Raw genomic sequence first — 20,850 nt, 5'->3', positions numbered from 1 at the left:
TGTTGAATCAGTATATTGTACAACTGAAATGAATATAACAATGTGTGTTACCAATACTGGAATTAAAATAAAATAAAAATAAATAAGTAAAAATTAAGAAATATATTTCATATATAGACAATTTATATAATTCCTACAGGAGTTATATAAAGTCACTCATGAGGGGACTTTTAACATAGACCTGTGAATATGGGTTTTCCTTTTTAAGAGAGAATGTGTGAAATATTTGTGCCAAAATTGTACACAGGAAAAAAGTTCCATGCTTCATTTCAATGGAGATAATAATATGAACATTTAAATCTTTAAATCTTCAATTCCTTTACTATTCACATACTCTTTCTTTCTGTTTTGTTTCTCAACAGATTTTGCTTAAAGAAAATAAAAAGCAGTATGAGAAACCATACAATGATTACAGAGTTTGTTCTCTTGGGCATCTCAGACAACCCACAGCTCCAGGTTGTAATCTTTATCTTTTTATTTATGGCTTATGTGTTAAGTGTCACTGGAAACCTAACCATCATCATCCTCACCTGGATAGACTGTCATCTCAAGACTCCTATGTATTACTTCCTACAGAATTTCTCCTTCTTAGAAATTACATTCACCAGTGTCTCTATTCCCAGATTTTTGGGGGCAATCATTACGAATGTCAAGACCATTTCCTATAACAATTGCTTAGCTCAACTATTTTTCTTCATCTTCATGGGAGTTTCTGAATTTTTTCTTCTCACTGCCATGTCTTTTGATCGTTATGTTGCCATCTGCAAGCCTCTTCATTACACCACCATCATGAACAAAAAAATCTGCACCCTGCTTGTCTTTGGGTCCTGGCTAGGAGGATTTCTTACCATTTTCCCACCACTCATGCTCATCCTCCAGCTAGATTTCTGTGCTTCCAATGTAATTGATCATTTCTCTTGTGACTATTTCCCCATTTTACAACTCTCATGCTCAGATACAGGGCTTTTAGAGATGATTGGCTTTTACTTTGCTTTTGTTACTCTGCTCTTCACTTTGGCATTAGTGATGCTTTCCTACCTGTGCATCCTTAGCACCATCCTGAGAATCCCATCCGCTAGTCAGAGGAAAAAGGCTTTCTCCACGTGTTCCTCTCACTTGATTGTCATTTCCATCTCTTATGGGAGCTGTATATTCATGTATGTCAAGCCTTCAGCAAAAGAAAGAGCATCACTGACCAAAGGAGTAGCTATTCTCAACACCTCGATTGCGCCCATGTTGAACCCTTTTATTTATACCCTGAGGAACCAGCAAGTAAAACAAGCTTTCAAAAACTTGCTTCAGAAAGTACTGTTTTCTAGAAACAAATGAAAGGATGTATTAACATGAATGGATGTCATTGTGAAGATCCAATAAAGGACAAATAAAATTTCAACTTCTAGAGTTTCTTCCAATATCCATCTCACAGATACTTGCAAGGCTGAGCACTTTAATTTTTCTTTTAAACTGAAAGTAACTCTGTTGTGTCTTTCTTTCAAACCATCTATAGATTCCATTTCCTCATTGGCTTACAATTCTAAATAGAAAGCCAGTGGCTATAAAGCATACATCATTTTACTGATTGTTCTGAATAATAAAGATATTGTAAATGGTAGTAGCAAAAGGAGTAAACAGTTTTAATCAACTTACTCTTAAATTTTATTTTGTCACTGATATCACAGTTTCTTTCTTAAAGTTATAAGAAATGAAATATATTATCTGTAACAGCCATATTTTTTGCATACTATCTGCAGTATTTGTCCAAGTCCTCCCTCTCAGCTATAGGTTTGTTTATTTTACTGCTTGTAAATTATTTGAAGGTCATATGTCTTCTGTTTTATAGTTAGGCTTAAGGTATATGTTATGTCTTATTTTATATACTCTCCTTGTTTATCTGTATTATATTTAAAAATATGATATAGACGAATATTTAGGCAGTCACCATTACACTCATGCCAACTGGAAGTCTAATAGGAATTTCACAAATAATAATATCTCTTCTGTATAAAGCATTTATTCTATGCCATATACTCAACTAGGTATGTCCTAAATCATATCATATTTAGTTTTCACAGCTATATGGCAAATTAGAGTGATTATCTCTCTTTTATAAATGTGTAAATTGAAAGGTTGAGTAATTTGCCTGAGGTCTTGAGCTATAACAGCTAATATGATAAACTGATTTGAAAAATGAAACAAAAAAATGACTAAAAACTTGTGTTTGCTTTATTTTATACATTTTCCGAACTCTTAAGGACCAGCATATTTTGCTTAGCTTTTACTAAGGATTTGCACAATTTTATTGGTATTTTACACTCACATTATATCATTTGGGCATGACTGCATTATTATAGTCTAGTCAGGGAAGGTGCCAATTCCTAATATTATACTTGGAATATACACTGGGACGTTAATCAATCAAAACAAGAACCTCTTCAAATGCCATTGCTGGTGAGCAACAGAGTGAGAAGGAAAAGAAGCATAAAGTACTAGCAGTATTATAGTACCAAACATTCTTCTTGGAAGGCAGATTAAAGTTAATGGAGACAATGAATGACTTAGTACAATGTGGTAGATTACCAGTTTTTAAAAATGACATGGCGTAAAGACAACTTTGGTAGAGTTTTGAAGTATGAATTGAGATATTTAGTTGGTAACTCTGTCTGAAAAATAATCTCTGTTGGTCTGTTTGTTTCTCAAGAGAAACAAATCACACTTAGAATGGTTGTTTGCTCGTTGTTATTTTTTCTGTCTCATTGGACACTGTCCCCTAAGCTTCCTTGTCAAATTTCAGTTCTAGTGTGTATTATGTTTTATATTCCTTAGTGTTTTGTGTGCAGTCCGGTTCTGGCAATTTTGATTCACTGAACTATTCCCCGTGAGCCATCGGCAGAGAGAACAGATAAAACATTACAAAGCTCATGTTACATAAAATCTGTGTAGAAACCATATCAGACAGTTTTAAAACACCTTCTGATATTTTCTCTCTTTCATATATTTGCTCCTGTCTCACTCTCTGTACTCAAGAAATAATGGGAAATTTAGGACAAAAACATTAACAGTAGAAAGCGAAGGGGTTCATTAAGAGGAAATGTGTTCAGGAATGCTGCTTTCCCTGCATTACAACAATGGCAACTGCTGATACATTTTATGTTATGGCCATTCTACATGTTAGTCAGCCTGCATGAAAATCAGAGGTAAGTCAGACATATGGAAGGCAATGGAGTCTCCCAAACTGTATCATTGCTTCATTACTTATCAGCTCAACTTTTAATCAGATTAAACAGGATATATTAGAATTTCATTTTCCAACTGGATTTATTTTTAAAAATGTAAAGGGATGTTAGTATGTTTTGTTTTATTATATCAATTTATTCATTCTCCATTAAATGAAAAGCAAGAAATTACCATCTCTATGCCGTGTTTCTAATTGAATATTGGTTATGTAGTACTTTCTTTAAGAGAACAGACTTTAATTTTAGGTAGTCTCTGATTATATTGAACACTTGTTAGATATACAAATATATCTAAGGTACAAAACTACACTACCCTTGTGCTTCATTTGGGAATAAAGATAAAGTTCCATCAGTGTGTCATAAAAGCTAAATGAGATAGAATATATAAATCCTTAGTATGTCCTTGGAATAAATAATGCCTTTCCTTAATCACAGTTACTATGAATAATCTGCCCAAAGTTGAAAAACAATTCCAACTAAAAGAACATAAATAAACCAGCTCTTCTTAAAGCATATTTAGTGCCACATGGTTTATACAGCACTTTCACTTATATTATTTCAATTAATTCCCAAAACGCCCTTGAAATTTCATGTCCATGGTAAACAGAGAAAACTGACTCTTAAGGAAATTAAGTACCATTCAAAATCACAAATCCATTAAGCTGCCCATTTGTATTTTTAACCCATGTTTCTCTAACTGCAGAGCCCATATACTTTCTGCAGTAGCAATTTACCTGAGAGTGTCGTAAGTAAGAAATTAATAGTATTTTGATACCATGATCTTATTATGAATTTATGTACTTTTCCTTTTTTCTTTGATTATTGATGACTGAATAAGGAACAGAACAGTGGTGTTTTCAGAATGAAACCTTGAAGGTACTTTGTGGCCATCTTATTGAACAAATATGAAGTATTATTGTTAACTTTCATTTTGAATAGCTCAAAGAGTATATCTCAGGGGTTCTTAGAAGGGATTCTTGATTTTGACAAAAATGAATGGAAGATAATTTAAGGTAAACCTAAACCATGTTCTTGCAGGGGAAATATGGACCTGCATTCAGAAATAAAAAGATGAGCTAAATGCTTAGAGATATCCTTCATACTCTGCATGAGTACATCCTTGGGATGGCTTCAGGCCTGAGGAATCATATGCACCTTGTTAACATTGTCTTGTCTTTTCTCCCCAAAGGCTGCTGAATGAATGAATGAATAGCATCCATCAGGCTTAACTGATGTTGGTAAATGAATACAGTCCATTGAATTTTCATTAACATTTTTACATAAATAGTGTAGTATACCTCCCCCAGTCTGTGATATTGGATCATCTCTTGGTAGACTTTCTTTAGGCTTGTATTCACCAATCCTTGAAAATTGGCCTTTAAGTACTCCTTTTCAGTGATGCTCACATGAACCTTTCTATATATATTAATATCTTCCTTCATAGCTCTTCATACATTCCCTCAAAGGTTTAATCAGTAGCCAAAATGTGTAATTCAGTCAAGTTATTATTTTTCAGGAAGTGTTAAAATTGGTAGGAAAGTTAAGAAAATAAGGGATATGCAAAAAAAGTTGAAATAAGGTTAAAAATGTGGTGCATTGACACGTTATTACCTATGGAAGAGTAATAATATACATTTTTAAACCAGGATCTCCTAAGCCAGTAAATTTAGTGCAAAAATTTCAATTTGGGGATTGAATTGAATTTCAATTCAAATGAAACCAAATATTGTCTATTTGATGAGAATGCATATTGAGGCTTCCAGGTGTTGTGAAAAACTGTTTCCTAGGAAAAGCAAACCCTGATGAAGACACAGTATTGTTACTGAGCAGGAGTAAAGTTAATTAAATGCATTCTAAAGAAATTTAATGAAACCAATTTTGAAATAATGTTTTATGAAGTTTTTTAAAATTATGTATCAGAAAAATTTGGGCTTCTTTTACATGTCCTTTCTTATAAATTTACTCCATATGGAGAATTTAGGCCCAGCAAATAAATACATATTGAAAAGTAGATAAAGTAGGAAAACACATCTTGTAAAACAAAGACACAACCTACATAATATGCAGCCAGGAATTGGGCATACAATAGAGAACGTCACCTGATGGGTGTTTGTGATGCAAGAACAAACTCAGCATGACTTAATTAATTAATTAGACAAGTGTTTATTTTAAGCCTCCTATGACACTTCCAGGCACTGGACTGTGTTGCAAAGGCTTTGAAGTTCAGACTCTGTCCTAACTTTCACACACGCACAATGTAGTGGAGTAGTTCACAGGAGATTTCAGCACAGATGTGTGGTGGGCCAGGAAGAATCTGTTGAAGATTCATAAAATCTCACCTATAGATGAAAACACATAGTATTTCAGCCAAATTCTGGCTCCACACTTCGACCTTTGCTAATTCACTCTTCGAGTTTGTTCCTTGTGTTTTCTCCTAGAGGTCTGGTAGAACAACAAATAAGTGACTGAAGAATGAGAAACCACACAGAACTAACAGAGTTTATCCTCCTGGGATTGTCAGATGACCCACAGCTTCAGGGGGTGATCTTTGTCTTTCTGCTCATCACCTACATGCTCAGCATCACTGGGAACCTGACCATTATCACCCTCACCCTGCTGGATCCTCATCTCCTTTCTTCCCCAGAAACTTCTCCTTGCTAGAGGTTTCATTCACGACTGTCAGCGTACCCAAGTTCCTGGGCACCCTGATTACAGGAGATAAACTATTTCTTTTGATAATTGCATTGCTCAGTTATTTTTTTTCATTCTGTTGGGAGTCATTGAATTTTACCTCCTGGCTGCCATGTCCTATGACCGTTACATTGCCATCTGCAAACCTCTGCATTACATGACCATCATGAATCCCAGAGTCTGCACACTCCTTGTCTTTGCTTCTTGGTTGATTTCATTCTTAATCGTACTCCCTGCACTCATGTTGCTCTTAAACCTTAATTACTATAGATCTAATATTATTGACCATTTCACCTGTGATTATTTTCCCCTGCTGCAACTTTCTTGTTCAGACACAAAATTCCTAGAGATAATGGGGTTTTCCTGGTCTCTGTTTACTTTAATGTTCACTTTGGTAATCATAATTCTGTCCTACATATATATCATCAGAACAATTTTGAAGATTCCTTCTGCTAGTCAGAGGACAAAGGCCTTTTCCACCTGTTCATCCCACATGATTGTCATCTCCATCTCCTATGGCAGCTGCATTTTCATGTATATTAAACCCTCAGCAAAAGACAGAGTGTCTCTGAGCAAAGGAGTTGCTGTGCTAAACACCTCAGTAGCCCCCATGCTGAACCCCTTTATTTATAGCCTAAGGAACCAGCAAGTCAAGCGAGCCTTCATGGACAGGGTAAGGAAGATTCTATTTTTCTCAAGCAAATGAAATGCTGAGGTGTCACGAATTAGACACTCATAATGCAGGGCAATTTAAAATATACAAACATGAAATTTGAGCAACTTCTTCAAATCGCGGTGGCCTTCCTGTCAACCTTATTCATTACATCTTTCTAAGAGCTTATAAGCACATTTAATATATTTCCCATTCAATTGAAATAACTTCATATGCCCTTCTGGTTCCTGTTCTTCTGAACCCATTGTTAGTTGCAACTTCTTGAACAATAATTACCGTAATTCAGAAAGTTGTACTTTGAGTCTTGTTTAGGAAAACAATTATCCCCCAGAATGGAGGATACACTGTAAATATTGATATGATATTTTCCTTACTCTATACAGAAAATATAATTTTGTGATTTTCATTGATCTTTGTCAGAAATCCCTTCACCATCTTGCAATTTCTCTAGGAAAAAAAATTCTTCAAATGCCATATGATTTATTGAAAAATGTGAATGTTTTCATTTAAAAACCAAGAAACATTGCTCACTAAATAAGGTGTGTTCATATAATTTATCTATTGGTTTAAAAAGCGTAGATATAATGGGGTGCCTGGGTAGCTCAGTGGGTTAAGCCGCTGCCTTCAGCTCAGGTCATGATCCCAGGGTCCTGGGATCGAGCCCCACATCGGGCTCCCTGCTCGGTGGAGAGCCTGCTTCTCCCTCTCCCTCTGTCTGCCGCTCTGCCTACTTGTGCTCTCTCTCTATCTCTGTTAAATAAATAAAAATCTAAAAAAAAAAAAACAGAATTAAAAAAATAATAAAATAAAAAGCATAGATATTTAACATATATGCTTTTGTAGGCATGGTGCTAAATACATCTCCGTCTTTCCAAATCCAGCTAGGACTCACTAGGTATAGGTATGACATAGGTAGATATACAAGTAAATGCATACGTACATACATATGTATACACATACTGTAGAAAGTAGTGATGAAATAGTGTCTTCGATATGTAGCATAAGTTCAATTTCTCTAGTTCCATGGAATGTAAGCTCCACTTTCTGACTATGCTGAAATATTTATGTATAGCTCCTTTCCTAGTTTTGGAGTAGTTTGAAACTGGGCATGTGTCTAAATTATTTGATGCCTAAACAGTAAAATCATTTAAGTTTTGTAGAAAATAAAAGCTTCAAAACAGAGTAAAATTTTCCATTTCATATAAAATTAGAATTACACAGGTTAAAATACTCTTCCACCCATTCTACTTAAGGTATTAAGTGCCTAAAGTATTTTGGAAAGATGTATGTGTATGTATGTGTGTGTGTGAGAGAGAGAAAATGAAAGAAGATTATGGATACGATAAAGTATTCTAAATAATACAAACCATTTTTTAGTAATAGAAATATACTATAATCCTAATTAGTGGTGTAACATTCCTAATGATTTCTATGCAATATGTTCAACTGAGAAATATAGCACAAGAATTGATGAGAAAAAAGTAAGTAATAGAAAATTGAAAGGGACTCAAAATGTAAGAGAAAACTTGTGAATGGTTTCTCAATTTCATCCTATCTGAAGTATAATCTGTATGTGAAAGAAGGCAAATAGGTGACAAAGTTAGGGTTTCTATAACCTCTCAACATATACCTCCCCACTGGTAAATCAGGCGTCGGGTACCTCTGGCATATATAACATACCATAGGGATGAAAATGAATCTATCAAGCCCATAGCATAATTAGCTATCAATAAATAGTAGTGATTATTATTAATATTGGTCTCTATATGTAACTGCAATAATTGTGAATAAGTACAAATTATATTTATAAAGTGGTGAGAACACCTAACTCGAGATCTACCCACTTGTATTTTTAAGGGCTCAATACAGTATTGTTAACTGTAGGCAAATGTAGTACAGCAATGTTCTTCAATAATATTCATCTTCAACATCTTGAGAACTTACTCATCTTACAGAACTGAACTTTGTACCAGCTAACAGCAACTCCCCATTGCCCACCTTGCTCCATCCCAAGACAGCCACCGTTCTACTCTCCATTTCCATGAGATAGACTTATTTTAACATCTCACATAAGTGGAATCATGCATTTTTTTGTCTTTCCACTTGTTTCACTTAGGGTAATGTCCTCCAGATTCATCAATGTTGTCTCATATCTTTAAAAGAAATAAAAATGGAAGAGAAAGAAATAAACAACCACATAATGATCAGAGTTTGTCCTGCTGAGCCTTGATCCTGATGATCCTGACTTCTGATTGTGATTTTACTCTTCCTATTTATCACATACATGTTATGTGGCAATGGAAACCTGATTATCATCACCCTAACTTGGGTGGGCTTTCATCTATAGACACCTACATATTTCTTAGTTAGAACTTCTCTTTATTAGAAATCTCATTTACAATTATATGTAGTCTTTGATTTCTGGGGTTAATTATCACCAGGGATAATATCATTTCCTATAACAGTTGTGCAGCCCAACTTTTCTTTATTTTCATGGGGGTATGAATTTCAAATTCTAATTGCCATGTCCTTTGATCATTATGTTGCCATTTGCAAGCCCCTTCATTATCCAACCATCATGAACAGGAAACTCCGTAACCTGTTTATGCTATGTGCATTGCTGGGCATGTTTCTGACCATTTTCCCACCCCTTATACTCCTCACCCAGCTAGATTACTGTGTTTCCAATGTCACTGAACACTTTGCATGTGGCTATCTTTCCTTTTTGCAACGGTCTCATTCAGATACATGGCTCCTAGTAGTAATTGGCTTTTTCTTTGTTTTGGTTATTTTGCTATTTACTTTGGCATTGGTGATTTTGCCCTACATATACATCACATCTCCTAGTCAGAGGGAAAAAAATTTTTTTTCTCTATTGTTCTACTCACATGGTTGCCATTTCTATTTTCATATATGCTAATTCTTCTGCAAAAAAAAAAAAATCATTGACAAAAAAAGTAGCTATTCTCAATAATTCTGTTGCCCTCATGCTAAACACTTTTATGTATACCCTAAGGGACCAGAAAGGATACAAGCCTTCAAAGATTTGGTCCTTGAAATACTGTTTCATACAAACAAATCAAAGTTTCAGGTAATATGAATGAATGTTATCATGAAGATTCAATAAAAGAAAATGAAAATTAAACTAATTTGTACTATCTTCCTATATCCATGTCACAGCTACAAGAAATGCTGAGCTCATTTGCTAAACACTCTTGATAACATGGATGTGGCTGAGTTGTGTCTTCCTTTAAAACTATCTGTAAGTTCCATGTCTGTGATTTATGATTGTGAATATAAAACCTGTAGTTATGGAAGATAAATCATTTTGCTGACTATTCTGATTAATCAAAATGTTTGATCAAAAACACTAATTCCAAAAGATATATGAACCCACATTGTTCACAATAGCTAAGATATGGAAGCAATCCAAGTGTACATTGATAGATGAAAGGATAAAAATGTTGTGAGATACATATATATAATGGAATATTAGTCAGCCATAAAAAAGGATAAAATCCTGCCATTAGCAACAACATGGATTGACCTAGAGGGTGTTTTGCTAAATCAAATAAGTCAGACAGAGAAAGACAGATACCATATGATTTCACTTATATTTGGAATCTCAAAAACAAAACAAAGCAATGAATAAACAAACAAACAAAACAGGAACAGATCCATAAATACAGAGAACAAACTGATGGTTGCCAGAAGGAAGGGGTGGGGAGATGGGCAAAATGTGTGAAGGGGAGTGGAATGTACAGACTTTCAATTATGGAATAAATAAGTCACATAAATAGAAGGTAAAGCATAAGGAATATAGTCAATGCTATTGTAATAGCTCTGGATGGTGACAGATGGCAACTGCACTTGCAGTGAGCACAGCATAATGTATGGACATCTTGAAATGCTACGTTGTACAACTGAAACTAATGTAACACTATGTGTCAACTAAACTTCAGTAAAAAATGTTTTATACTGTAATGACTTAAAGTCAATACTGTTTCAATTTATTTTAAATATCTCTTTTCTCTTATTGATATAAAATTATTTTTCCTTTTAATAGTTACCTGAATCATGAAATAAATATCTATAGCACCATTGTTTTTGCATACTCTCTGTAGTGTCGGTCCAATTCTTCCCATTCAGTTAATAAACTTGGGTCATATGTTACCACTTACAAACTATTTGAAGGTCATGTATCCTATGTTTTCTAGATATGAAGTCGTGTGTTATGTCTTGTTGTATAAACTCTTCCTATTTTCTGCATTATTTTTTATAAAAATATGTAACATAAAGATTTTAAAGATTTTATTTATTTATTTATTTATTTTAGAGACAGAGAGAGAGAGGGCGCATGAGGGTGGGGAGAGGAGCAGAGGGAGAGGGACAAGCAGACTCTGCTCTGGGCACAGAGCCTGACACAGGGCTTGATCTCACGACTTTGAGATCATGACCCAAGCCGAAATCAAGAGTTGGCCACTTAACCGATTGAGCCACCCAGGCACCCCAAGGCAGCCACTAACTCTTATGCCACCTAAAAGTTTGATAGGAATTTCATAAATAATAACTCTTATATAGAGAGCATATATTTTGTGTCATATGCAAAACAAGGTATGTTCTATACCATATCATAATTAACCTTGAAGCTATATGACAAATTAGACATGATTATCCCTTTTTACCAATGTGTAAATTGATGCTTAGAAATGTTGAATGATTTGCCTAAGGTCTTGAGCTATAACAGCCAATATAATAGCCTAATTTGAAAAACAAAACAAAACAAAGAAAAACTTGTGCTTGCTCTCTTTTATTTATTTATTTTTATTTATTTTATTAACATATAATGTATTATTTGTTTCAGGGGTACAGGTCTGTGATTCATCAGTCTTACACAATTCACAGCGCTCACCATAGTACCTGCCCTCCCAATGTCCATCACCCAGCCACCCCATCCCTCCCACCTCCCTCCACTCCAGCATCCCTCAGTTTGAGAGTCTCTTACGATTTGTCTCCCTCTCCGGTTTCATGTTGTTTCATTTTCCCCTCCCTTCCCTTATGATCCTCTGTCTTGTTTCTCAAATTCTTCATATCAGTGAGATCATATGATACTCGTCTTTCTCTGATTGATTTATTTCTAGTTCCATCCACGTCATTGAAAATGGCAAGATTTCATTTTTTGATGGCTGCTTAATATTCCATTATATATATATGTATATGCATATGCATATATATATATATATATGTATACACCACATCTTCTTTATCCATTCATCTGTTGATGGATATCTAGGCTCTTTCCATAGTTTGGCTATTGTGGACATTGCTGCTATAAACATTGGGGTGCAGGTGCCCCTTTGGATCCCTACCTTTGTATCTTTGGGGTAAATACCTAGTAGTGCAATTGTTGGGTCATAGGGTAGCTCTATTTCAACTTTTTGAGGAACCTCCATACTGTTTTCCAGAGTGGCTGCACCAGCTTGCATTCCTACCAACAGTGTAGGAGGGTTCCCCTTTCTGAGAATCCTCACCATTTGTCATTTCCTGACTTGTTAATTTTAGCCATTCTGACTGGTGTGAGGTGGTATCTCATTGTGGTTTTGATTTGTATTTCCCTGATGCCGAGTGATGTTGAGCATTTTTTCATGTGTCTATTGGCCATTTGGATGTCTTCTTTGCAGAAATGTCTGTTCATGTCTTCTCCCCATTTCTTGATTGGATCATTTGTTTTTTGGGTGTTGAGTTTGATTAGTTCTTTATAGATTTTGGATACTAGCCCTTTATCTGATATGTCATTTGCAAATATCGTCTCCCATTCTGTCGGTTGCCTTTTGGTTTTGTTGACTGTTTCCTTTGCTGTGCAAAAGCTTTTTATCTTGATGAAGTCCCAATAGTTCATTTTTGCCCTTGCTTCCCTTGCCTTTGGCGATGTTTCTAGGAAGAAGTTGCTGCGGCTAAGGTCAAATGTATATTTGAAACTCTGTAAGGACTTGCAAATTTTGCATAGCTTTTACTATAATAAGAACAATTTTACTGGTGTTTTTACTCACCTTATCTTATCTGCACATAGTTATATTATTATAGTCTAGTCAAGAAGGGTACTAACTCTTAATATAATACTTGGCATATAAATTAGAACTTTAATCAATCAAAACAAGAAACTCTTCAACTGCCATTGCTGGTAAGCAATAAAGTAAAAAGGAAAAACAGTATTATGTGTAATGTACTAACAGTATTATGGTACCAAAATTTTCTCACTAGGAGGCAGATTAATAATAATGGAATCAAGGAATGGACTTAGTACAATGTGGTAGATTACCAGTTTTAAAAAATGTCATGGTGTAGAGATGCATTTAGTCAAGATCTACATTAGGAATTAAGATATTTGGTTGCTCATCTCTGTCTGAAAAATAATGTCAAGGAAAACAAACTTCACACTTAGTGTGGTTGTTTCCTTGTTGGAGTTTTTCTTTTCATGTCACACTGGACACTGCCCCCAGGATTTCCTTATGTCGATGTTTTATATGTTAGTAGTTTATGTATATTCCTATTCTGACAATTTTGATTCACTGAATTAATCCCCTTGAGTGAGTGGCAGAGAGTATAGACATAGTATTAAGTACTTGTACAAGTTAAATCTGTGTAGAAACCATGCCAAAGAATTTTAAAACACTTTCTGATATTTTTCTCTCTTTTATATATTTGGTTCTTTCTTACTCTCTACAGTTAAATAACTATATTCCCCGTGGGAAAAAAATGGGAAAGATAAGACAAAATGTCAATAATAGAATATATACTTGTTCAATGGCAAAGGAAGGCTATCAGAAATGCTGGCTCCTCTAGATGACAACGATGGAATTTGCTAATATTTTACTATTCCAGCCATTCTCTGTTTGCGAACCTCTATGAAAAGCAGAATTAAGTTAGGCATATAGAAGGTATTGAAAGTCTCTCAGACCTTATCATTGGTTCATTACTTAGCTCAACTTTTAATCACCTTAAATGGAATGTATTGGGGTTATAATTTGCAACTGTTTATATCAAAAAGTATAAAAATAGGATAGTATTTTTTTTATTATATCAATGTAGTCATTTGCAGTTAAAGAGAGAAAGTAACTATGTCTCTATCTGTGTGTTTCCAATAGGCTATGTGGTATTCTGTTTAAGAAAACAGACTTTAATTTCACATTATATTTGACACTTGCTAGCTATATGAATTTATGTAAGGTACATAGCCGCTCTGAGCCTCAGTTCTTCATTTGGGAACAAAGATAAAGTCTACTAACTCTGTTATAAGAACTAAATGAGATAAATAAAAAGTCCTTAAATATCACTGAAATAAATAATGATTTTGTTAAACCACAACAACAGTGAACATCCTTCCCAAAGTTAGGAATTAATTCCAACTAAAAGAAAAGTAAAATAAATAAAACAGCTATTCGTATGTCCAAGTAAGTGCCACATAAATTATAGAGCATGAGGTTTTGACAGTTGATATTCAGCATAAACCCCTACATATATGTGTGTTACTATTTCTGAAAATACTATTAAATGTGATTTGGTGATCTCTTTTTTCCTTGATTTGTTTCTATATGCAATTGTATGAATTTCAAAAAACTGAATCTGCTTATCTTCATTGAAATGAAGAAATATAAAAAATTCAGATTGATTCAGGTAAATAGTCATCTAAAATAATTATGAAGAAGAGTAAAAGACAATTCCAAAAAAAACAATTCTTCCAACCACTCAGTGGGATCAACCTTGGAGATTTTGTCTCATGCAAGCAGAGGGAAAGTTTCACACAAGTTCTAGTTAATTTGTCAAGAATGAATAAGCAGTGCCCGAAGTGTATTTCAATGCAATTATGAAACTGAGCTAGATGTTGCCCATAACATTAATTAAATTATTTTCCTTTTCTCTAATATATTGTTAAGCATGAGTAACTTTACTAAACATTTTAATAAAGGAAAAAGAAACAGGGTAACATGATCAGAAAAGCAAATTGCTTTGGAGATACTCTTTGAACATATTTTTTAAATGACTTTTAATAAGGTTTAACTAAAGAATAGCTAAATCAGTAAATAAATAAGATTAAAAAACTAGACTTTCAAAATCAATGCATTACTAAGGGAGACTTCCACCCAGCAAAATGATATCTATCATTATTTTCAATTTTTTTTAATTTAAAACACCTGAAATGAAGTGGAACAGTCAAAAGGTCCCCTCTCAGATTGTCAAAGGAACAGAGCCTATGTACTTTTTTAAATAGAGTCCTTGTTCTAACCTCGAGCATCAATGAAATTTCCAATGACTAGTGTATCAGAAGATCACTGTTAATATTTACTTGATAGTAAAGATTTTAGAAGGGTAGGACATCAACATGTTTTAAAAACAAAAGCCCTGAAGATGTTTTCTGGCTTTCTTATTTAGCCACTGTTCAGTATTATTTTTTAATTTCAATTTTAAATGACTCAGTGAATCTGTCTCAGGAATCCTTAGAAGGCAAGTCAGAATTAATTGTTTGAAAGGAGTGGAAGGAAATGTGTATCTTAGTAGCATAAGCCATTACACTGAACTGGAATAAATATAATTAAATATATATTTAGTCGGTGAGATAACCAAATGAAGCAGAATTATTCTGAGATCTTAAATGCTGTAATTGAATGGTACATCCAAGTGAAATTTAACCTAAGGGCAAAAAGAATAGCTTAAAAATTTTTTAATTGTTCCTAGGTAGGAATATCATGGATGGTATTGCTTTCACTGTTATTCTAATGCTGTTGTATGTGCAGTGTGAGGAAAAGAAGCAAATGAGGATTAATGTTATATTACAATCTTATCTAATTCTATTCATAGTCAGGGCTCTCATCATGAGATAAAGAAAATATAAATGTATAAAAGGTAAAGGGGGTTTCATAAAAATACTGTAGTCCCAAATTTGAATGATACATTGAAATTGCACTCATAGATATTTTACTTGAAAAAAAAAAAATATGTGTTTGCTGGTCCTGTCCACTGAAAATACCTAGAAAGGATGATCAAACTCATAGTATTTATCACAGCTAGTACCCAGTTTCTTACCTTGATTCACCATTTCCTAACCAATGTAAGAAGGCTTCTTTGGAGAAATGACTCAGTCCAGTTCTAATACAGAAAAGTGTAGCATGAGCCTAGAAACCCTTGTCCTACAAGATGGGAAGGAAACAATCAAGAGGAAAAGTGTACAGTCCAAGAGAGAAGGGTCTACCCCAGGGCTAAAGTACTCCAAAGAGAGAGTGATGCCAATTTCAATCTCTTTTGAAATATTTATGTCAATCACTAATGTGACCTACAACAAATATATAATTTATAGAGCTATGTATTCCTAAAGATACCAACAAAAATATACTAGAGAACCAACTCTGACTACTGAATAAAAATAAAGTAGGTGTTCATCTGCGCTTTTTCGTATAAACTGTAACAATGAATAAGCAAATGGTAAACGACAGATTAAGAACATAACCATTTTGCAGCACGTAATGAATTAAAGGATCCAGCCATTGATCAACAATGGTAGCGAAGAATAAAAATAGAAGACAACTAAACATGTATCTCCTATTGAAAGTTGCAAAAAAATTCCCAAACTTAAATTTTTGCAAAAAAAGTTCCCAAACATAAACGTGGATTAAGCCCCTGAATCTAAACAACAATTACAGGAAATCATGGGAATGAGCATGCAGTCAAGTGAGCATTACTGCACACGTGCCCTCCATGAATATAAGAGAGTTTCTTATTGCCTATTAATTGGGCTTTTAGGGTAAAACCATGACACCATTTCATTCTTGCAATGAAACTGATCTACAAGACTACCATATTATATACTTAAAATTGCTGAGAGGGTAAATCTTAAATGTTCTCACTACAAAAAAGAAAGGGTAAATATATAAGTGATAGATGTGTTAACTAACCCTATCATGGTAATCATTTCACAATACACAAGTGTATAAAATCAATCTGCACTCATACCCCGATGATGTTATATCTCTTCAAATTTACACAATGTTATATGTCAATTATATCTCAATAAAGCTGAAAAAAATATAAATGAAGTGGACAAGGGTATCACTCCCTATAATATAGAGCCACATCAATCAAAATGTTCCTCTACTGAGTGTTCCTTTACTAGGTTAAATAAACACAGTATATACTGTCATAAATTTGAGTTTCTTCCATTTTTCTCCCCACTCTATTCTAATTCCCCTCTTCCAGTAAGTAATTTCCAAAAAATCTTGCATTCCAATTGTGATTTACTTCTGTATTGGTAACTACGTCATTATCTGATTACACAAACTGACAATTATATTTTTTATGTTAAATGTATATCTTGTTATTTTATTTAGATATATAACACTTATTTAATATTAACTAGTTATGATATAATATGTATTATTAGTTTATGTAATTATATAACAAATATTAGTTTATATAATTATATAACAAATTATATAACAAATAACAAATTACATAACAAAAAGCCTTATTTTAACTGATTACATGTAATATAATTTTTATTATCAAAATATTTGGGAAACATAAAGAATTACATTAAAAAATAATAATAGGGTGCCTGGGTGGCTCAGTTGGTTAAGCGACTGCCTTCGGCTCAGGTCATGATCCTGGAGTCCAGGGATCGAGTCCCACGTCGGGCTCCCTGCTCAGCAGGGAGTCTGCTTCTCTCTCTGACCCTCCCCCATCTCATGCTCTCTCTCTCTATCTCATTCTCTCTCTCAAATAAATAAATAAAATCTTTAAAAAATAATAATAATAATTCACTATCCAGAATTTCAAATAAACAAAATATTAGTATTTGGTGATATTTCTCATTAGAACATTAAAGATATGACAAATAAATATAAAGGCCAAGTTGAAAAATAAGATGGGCAAATTGACAATGCAATTAAATATTGCTATTGTAATGAGGGTTAAATTAACGTGTGTATTGGTATTTTTTTTAAATGTGACAATATGTGCTTTGTAATAGTTATTATTTAACTTAGAATTATGAAATAACCTTGCTTCTCAATGCTTCAACACCAACAAAGCTTAAGGGTAAATAACAAAAAGGATATATTTAGAAAAATTTATATTTCCAGATGATTAAATATAAATTAGATTGTGAGTTTATTTTTATAAGAAAGTAGGTTTCACAATAGTTTTTTATTACTCATAAAATATTAAGGAATTATGATTAATGGAAGTAATCATCTTGTAGAAGTCAACATTTTAGGTCCTCTGTGGGATACAAAGATGAACACAACCATTCTCAAGGGAGATTCACTATAGAGAAGAGTTAAAAGGCTACTGAGAAATGCAAGGATGGCTTCCAGAAATCCCTCATGGTCTATAATATAGCACAGATCGGGCCTGGATTTGGCCTTGTTCCCAGGAGATCAATGAACAACTTTCTTTTGAGGTCAAAGCAAGTAGACTTAGAAAATTTCAGCTATAAGCCCAAGCAGAGGAAAGCCATTCTAGTTTAAGAATCTGCACTCATACCCCAATGATGTTATATCCCTCTCAGTCCTCTCTTTAAATAGTGCTTTCTTAAATTTTTAGATCAACATTATTGAATAGGACTATCATATTATTTCCACATTTTTTAAGGTTTCTGGCATTTCATTTTTATTTCCTGAACTGTTTTCCTTTGAGTCATCAAAGGAAATCTAATCTCATCAAATCGAATTTGATTAGAGTGAACTTTGCTGGAGCCTGGCAGAGAAGCGATGATTTGCATTTTATTCTTCACAGCACAAATTTGACTGTTTAAAATATAAACAAGGTAACTGTCATAAATTTAACAATCAAAATCTACAGCACAGGATATCTAGCACAGCCGGGAATTACCTGAATATGTTAGTACAAATAGACGACATTTTCTTGTATGTTTCTGAAATGTCCTTATGGATCACTATTCTCATATAAAAGATAAGTGTGAGGCAGAATTACAGGAGAATCAATTTTTTTTTCATAAAGCTAATAGCTCAGAAAGAAGAATGTTCAAATGGGAAATGCACTGGACAACAATCTGGGTGACAGAGCTGCTAATATCTGAGGCAAGTAGTTACTTTCCCAATTTGTGCTTAAGTGTAAAATAAAAAAAAGATGCATGTCCCTTTAAGCTCAAAAATAAAAATATTTTTGTATGTACATTTCTAGCAAGTCACAGAAGATATCAAACATTAATGATTTTGATGGAATTACAAGAAAAAACAATAAGCGAGTAAATGAATATGTTCTCTATTAAAAAAATAATAAGGCTATTAACTCTCTCATACAGTAAATATATACATAATATACTACTATATAATATGTATATAACATTCTCATACTATTTTAAAACTACGCCCCAAAACATTAATGTATAAAATAAAATTAATAAATAATTGATAGTAATTTATTTGCTAAGAAAATCATTAATTGATTTCTTATGTCATAAGATGTATAAAAGTTGTTACTTTAGCTGTCTTTCACTTTTACCTTGTGATGGAATCAAAAGCATTCATTTCTGTTTTTAGGTGGTGGTATAACTAGTAAATACTTAACAAAAGAAAGAAAAAGGCATATTTTTTAAATTTTTCAAACATTATGTAATGATTTACGTAAGTTGGACAAAGCAAGAAGTACTGACTTTATCATGTCTCAATAATGTGAGTTATTGTATGAAGATTAACAAACTTTTCCTGCTACATTTCAAATAAGAAAACTGGTAAATAAAGCAAAGCTCACAAATATGTACTACAACCAAATGCAAACAAGAGGATTAAAGGAAAATAAGATCAGCATGGACTATAGAATATATTTTAGAATTGTATCAATGATGGTGATATTGATCATCATGAATTACACCTTTCATGTCCTCCCTTTAATTCTCTTGCCACCTAAATACCTTTAAAAGAAGAAAAGGAGAGAGAGAAATGAACCACACAGCGATCACAAAGTTTGTCCTGCTAGGCCTTTCTGATGATCCCGATCTTCAGATTGTGATTTTCCTCTTCTTATTTATCACATACTTATTAAGTGTCACTGGAAACATGACGATCATCATCCTAACCTTGGTGGACCCTCATCTACAGACACCAATGTATTTCTTCCTCCGAAACTTCTCTTTCTTAGAAATCTCATTTACAACTGTGTGTATTCCTAGATTTCTGGGGGCAATTATCACCAGGGATAAGACTATTGCCTATAACAACTGTGCAGCCCAACTCTTTTTCTTTATTTTCCTGGGGGTGACAGAATTTTACATTCTAACCGCCATGTCTTATGACCGCTACGTTGCCATCTGCAAGCCCCTTCATTACACCACCATCATGAACAGGAAGCTCTGCACCCTGCTTGTGCTCTGCGCGTGGCTGGGTGGGTTCCTGACCATTTTCCCACCCCTTACGCTTCTGCTCCAGCTGGATTACTGTGCTTCCAATGTCATCGATCACTTTGCATGTGACTATTTTCCCCTTCTACAACTGTCGTGTTCAGATACATGGCTCCTAGAAGTAATTGGCTTTTACTTTGCTTTGGTTGCTTTGCTATTCACTTTGGCATTGGTGATTTTATCTTATATGTATATTATCAGAACGATTTTGAGAATCCCATCTGCCTGTCAGAGAAAAAAGGCTTTCTCCACATGTTCCTCTCATATGATTGTCATTTCCATTTCTTATGGAAGCTGTATATTTATGTATGCTAATCCCTCTGCAAAAGAAAGGGCATCATTGACAAAAGGAGTAGCTATTCTCAATACCTCTGTTGCCCCCATGCTCAACCCCTTCATTTACACTCTGAGAAACCAGCAGGTAAAACAAGCCTTCAAAGATGTGGTCCATAAAGTAGTATTTTCTTCAAGTAAATGAAATATTTCTTCCGGGGGAAAAAAAAAGGACACTCTAAAGAGTAAAATCCTGAAATTCCTAAATATTTATATCGGTATGTTTCTTCTTATAGTCTCTTATATGCCACATTATAGTTAATTAAATATTTTCCATGCTCATTTCTTCCAATTCTATACCCAAGTTTCTCCAATGCATTGTTAATTGACTTATTTTAAAATGTGGTAAACTTTATTTCTCCTGCAAAATTTTGTGGGAATGAAAGGTATTTTTATAAGACATACTCTATAGCACAATGTGGAAAATACATTTAATTCTGATAATAAATTCCCTAAAAGATAGTTTCAAAATTAGTGTGTGATTTCTTGTGTGTTTTCAAAAGGTTCAT

General features: G+C 33.7%; 2 protein-coding genes and 2 pseudogenes across 3 annotated transcripts; all 4 read left to right on the top strand.

Moving 5' to 3' along the window:
• Positions 1-390: 390 nt before the first annotated feature.
• On the top strand, positions 391-1,329 carry LOC116642431 (olfactory receptor 6C3-like). The gene has a single exon (XM_032420843.1). The coding sequence runs from the start codon at positions 391-393 to the stop codon at positions 1,327-1,329; it is 939 nt and encodes a 312-aa protein (XP_032276734.1).
• A 4,376-nt stretch (positions 1,330-5,705) lies between these two features.
• Positions 5,706-6,630, top strand: LOC116642426 (annotated as a pseudogene).
• Positions 6,631-7,442: 812 nt separating this feature from the next.
• On the top strand, positions 7,443-10,678 carry LOC116642597 (annotated as a pseudogene).
• A 6,873-nt stretch (positions 10,679-17,551) lies between these two features.
• On the top strand, positions 17,552-20,486 carry LOC116642462 (olfactory receptor 6C3). 2 transcript variants are annotated; one of them, XM_032420890.1, is made up of 2 exons: positions 17,552-17,570; positions 19,564-20,486. In XM_032420890.1, the coding sequence occupies exons 1-2, from the start codon at positions 17,552-17,554 to the stop codon at positions 20,484-20,486; spliced, it is 942 nt and encodes a 313-aa protein (XP_032276781.1). The 2 variants fall into 2 exon arrangements, with proteins under 2 accessions (XP_032276781.1, XP_032276782.1); XM_032420891.1 differs by lacking the exon at positions 17,552-17,570 and having other exon boundaries at positions 19,551-20,486.
• The last annotated feature ends 364 nt before the right edge of the window (positions 20,487-20,850 follow it).

This window comes from Phoca vitulina, unplaced genomic scaffold (genome assembly GCF_004348235.1).
Source record: "Phoca vitulina isolate PV1807 unplaced genomic scaffold, GSC_HSeal_1.0 scaffold23, whole genome shotgun sequence".
Classification (NCBI taxonomy): domain Eukaryota; kingdom Metazoa; phylum Chordata; class Mammalia; order Carnivora; family Phocidae; genus Phoca; species Phoca vitulina.
The sequence above is the reverse complement of the archived record's forward strand: the minus strand, read 5'-3'. Positions and strand labels throughout refer to the sequence as shown.

What these genes read in the sequence shown, in the direction of transcription:
- LOC116642431 (XM_032420843.1), top strand. Translation starts at nt 391, where the DNA reads ATGAGAAACCATACAATGATTACAGAGTTTGTTCTCTTGGGCATCTCA.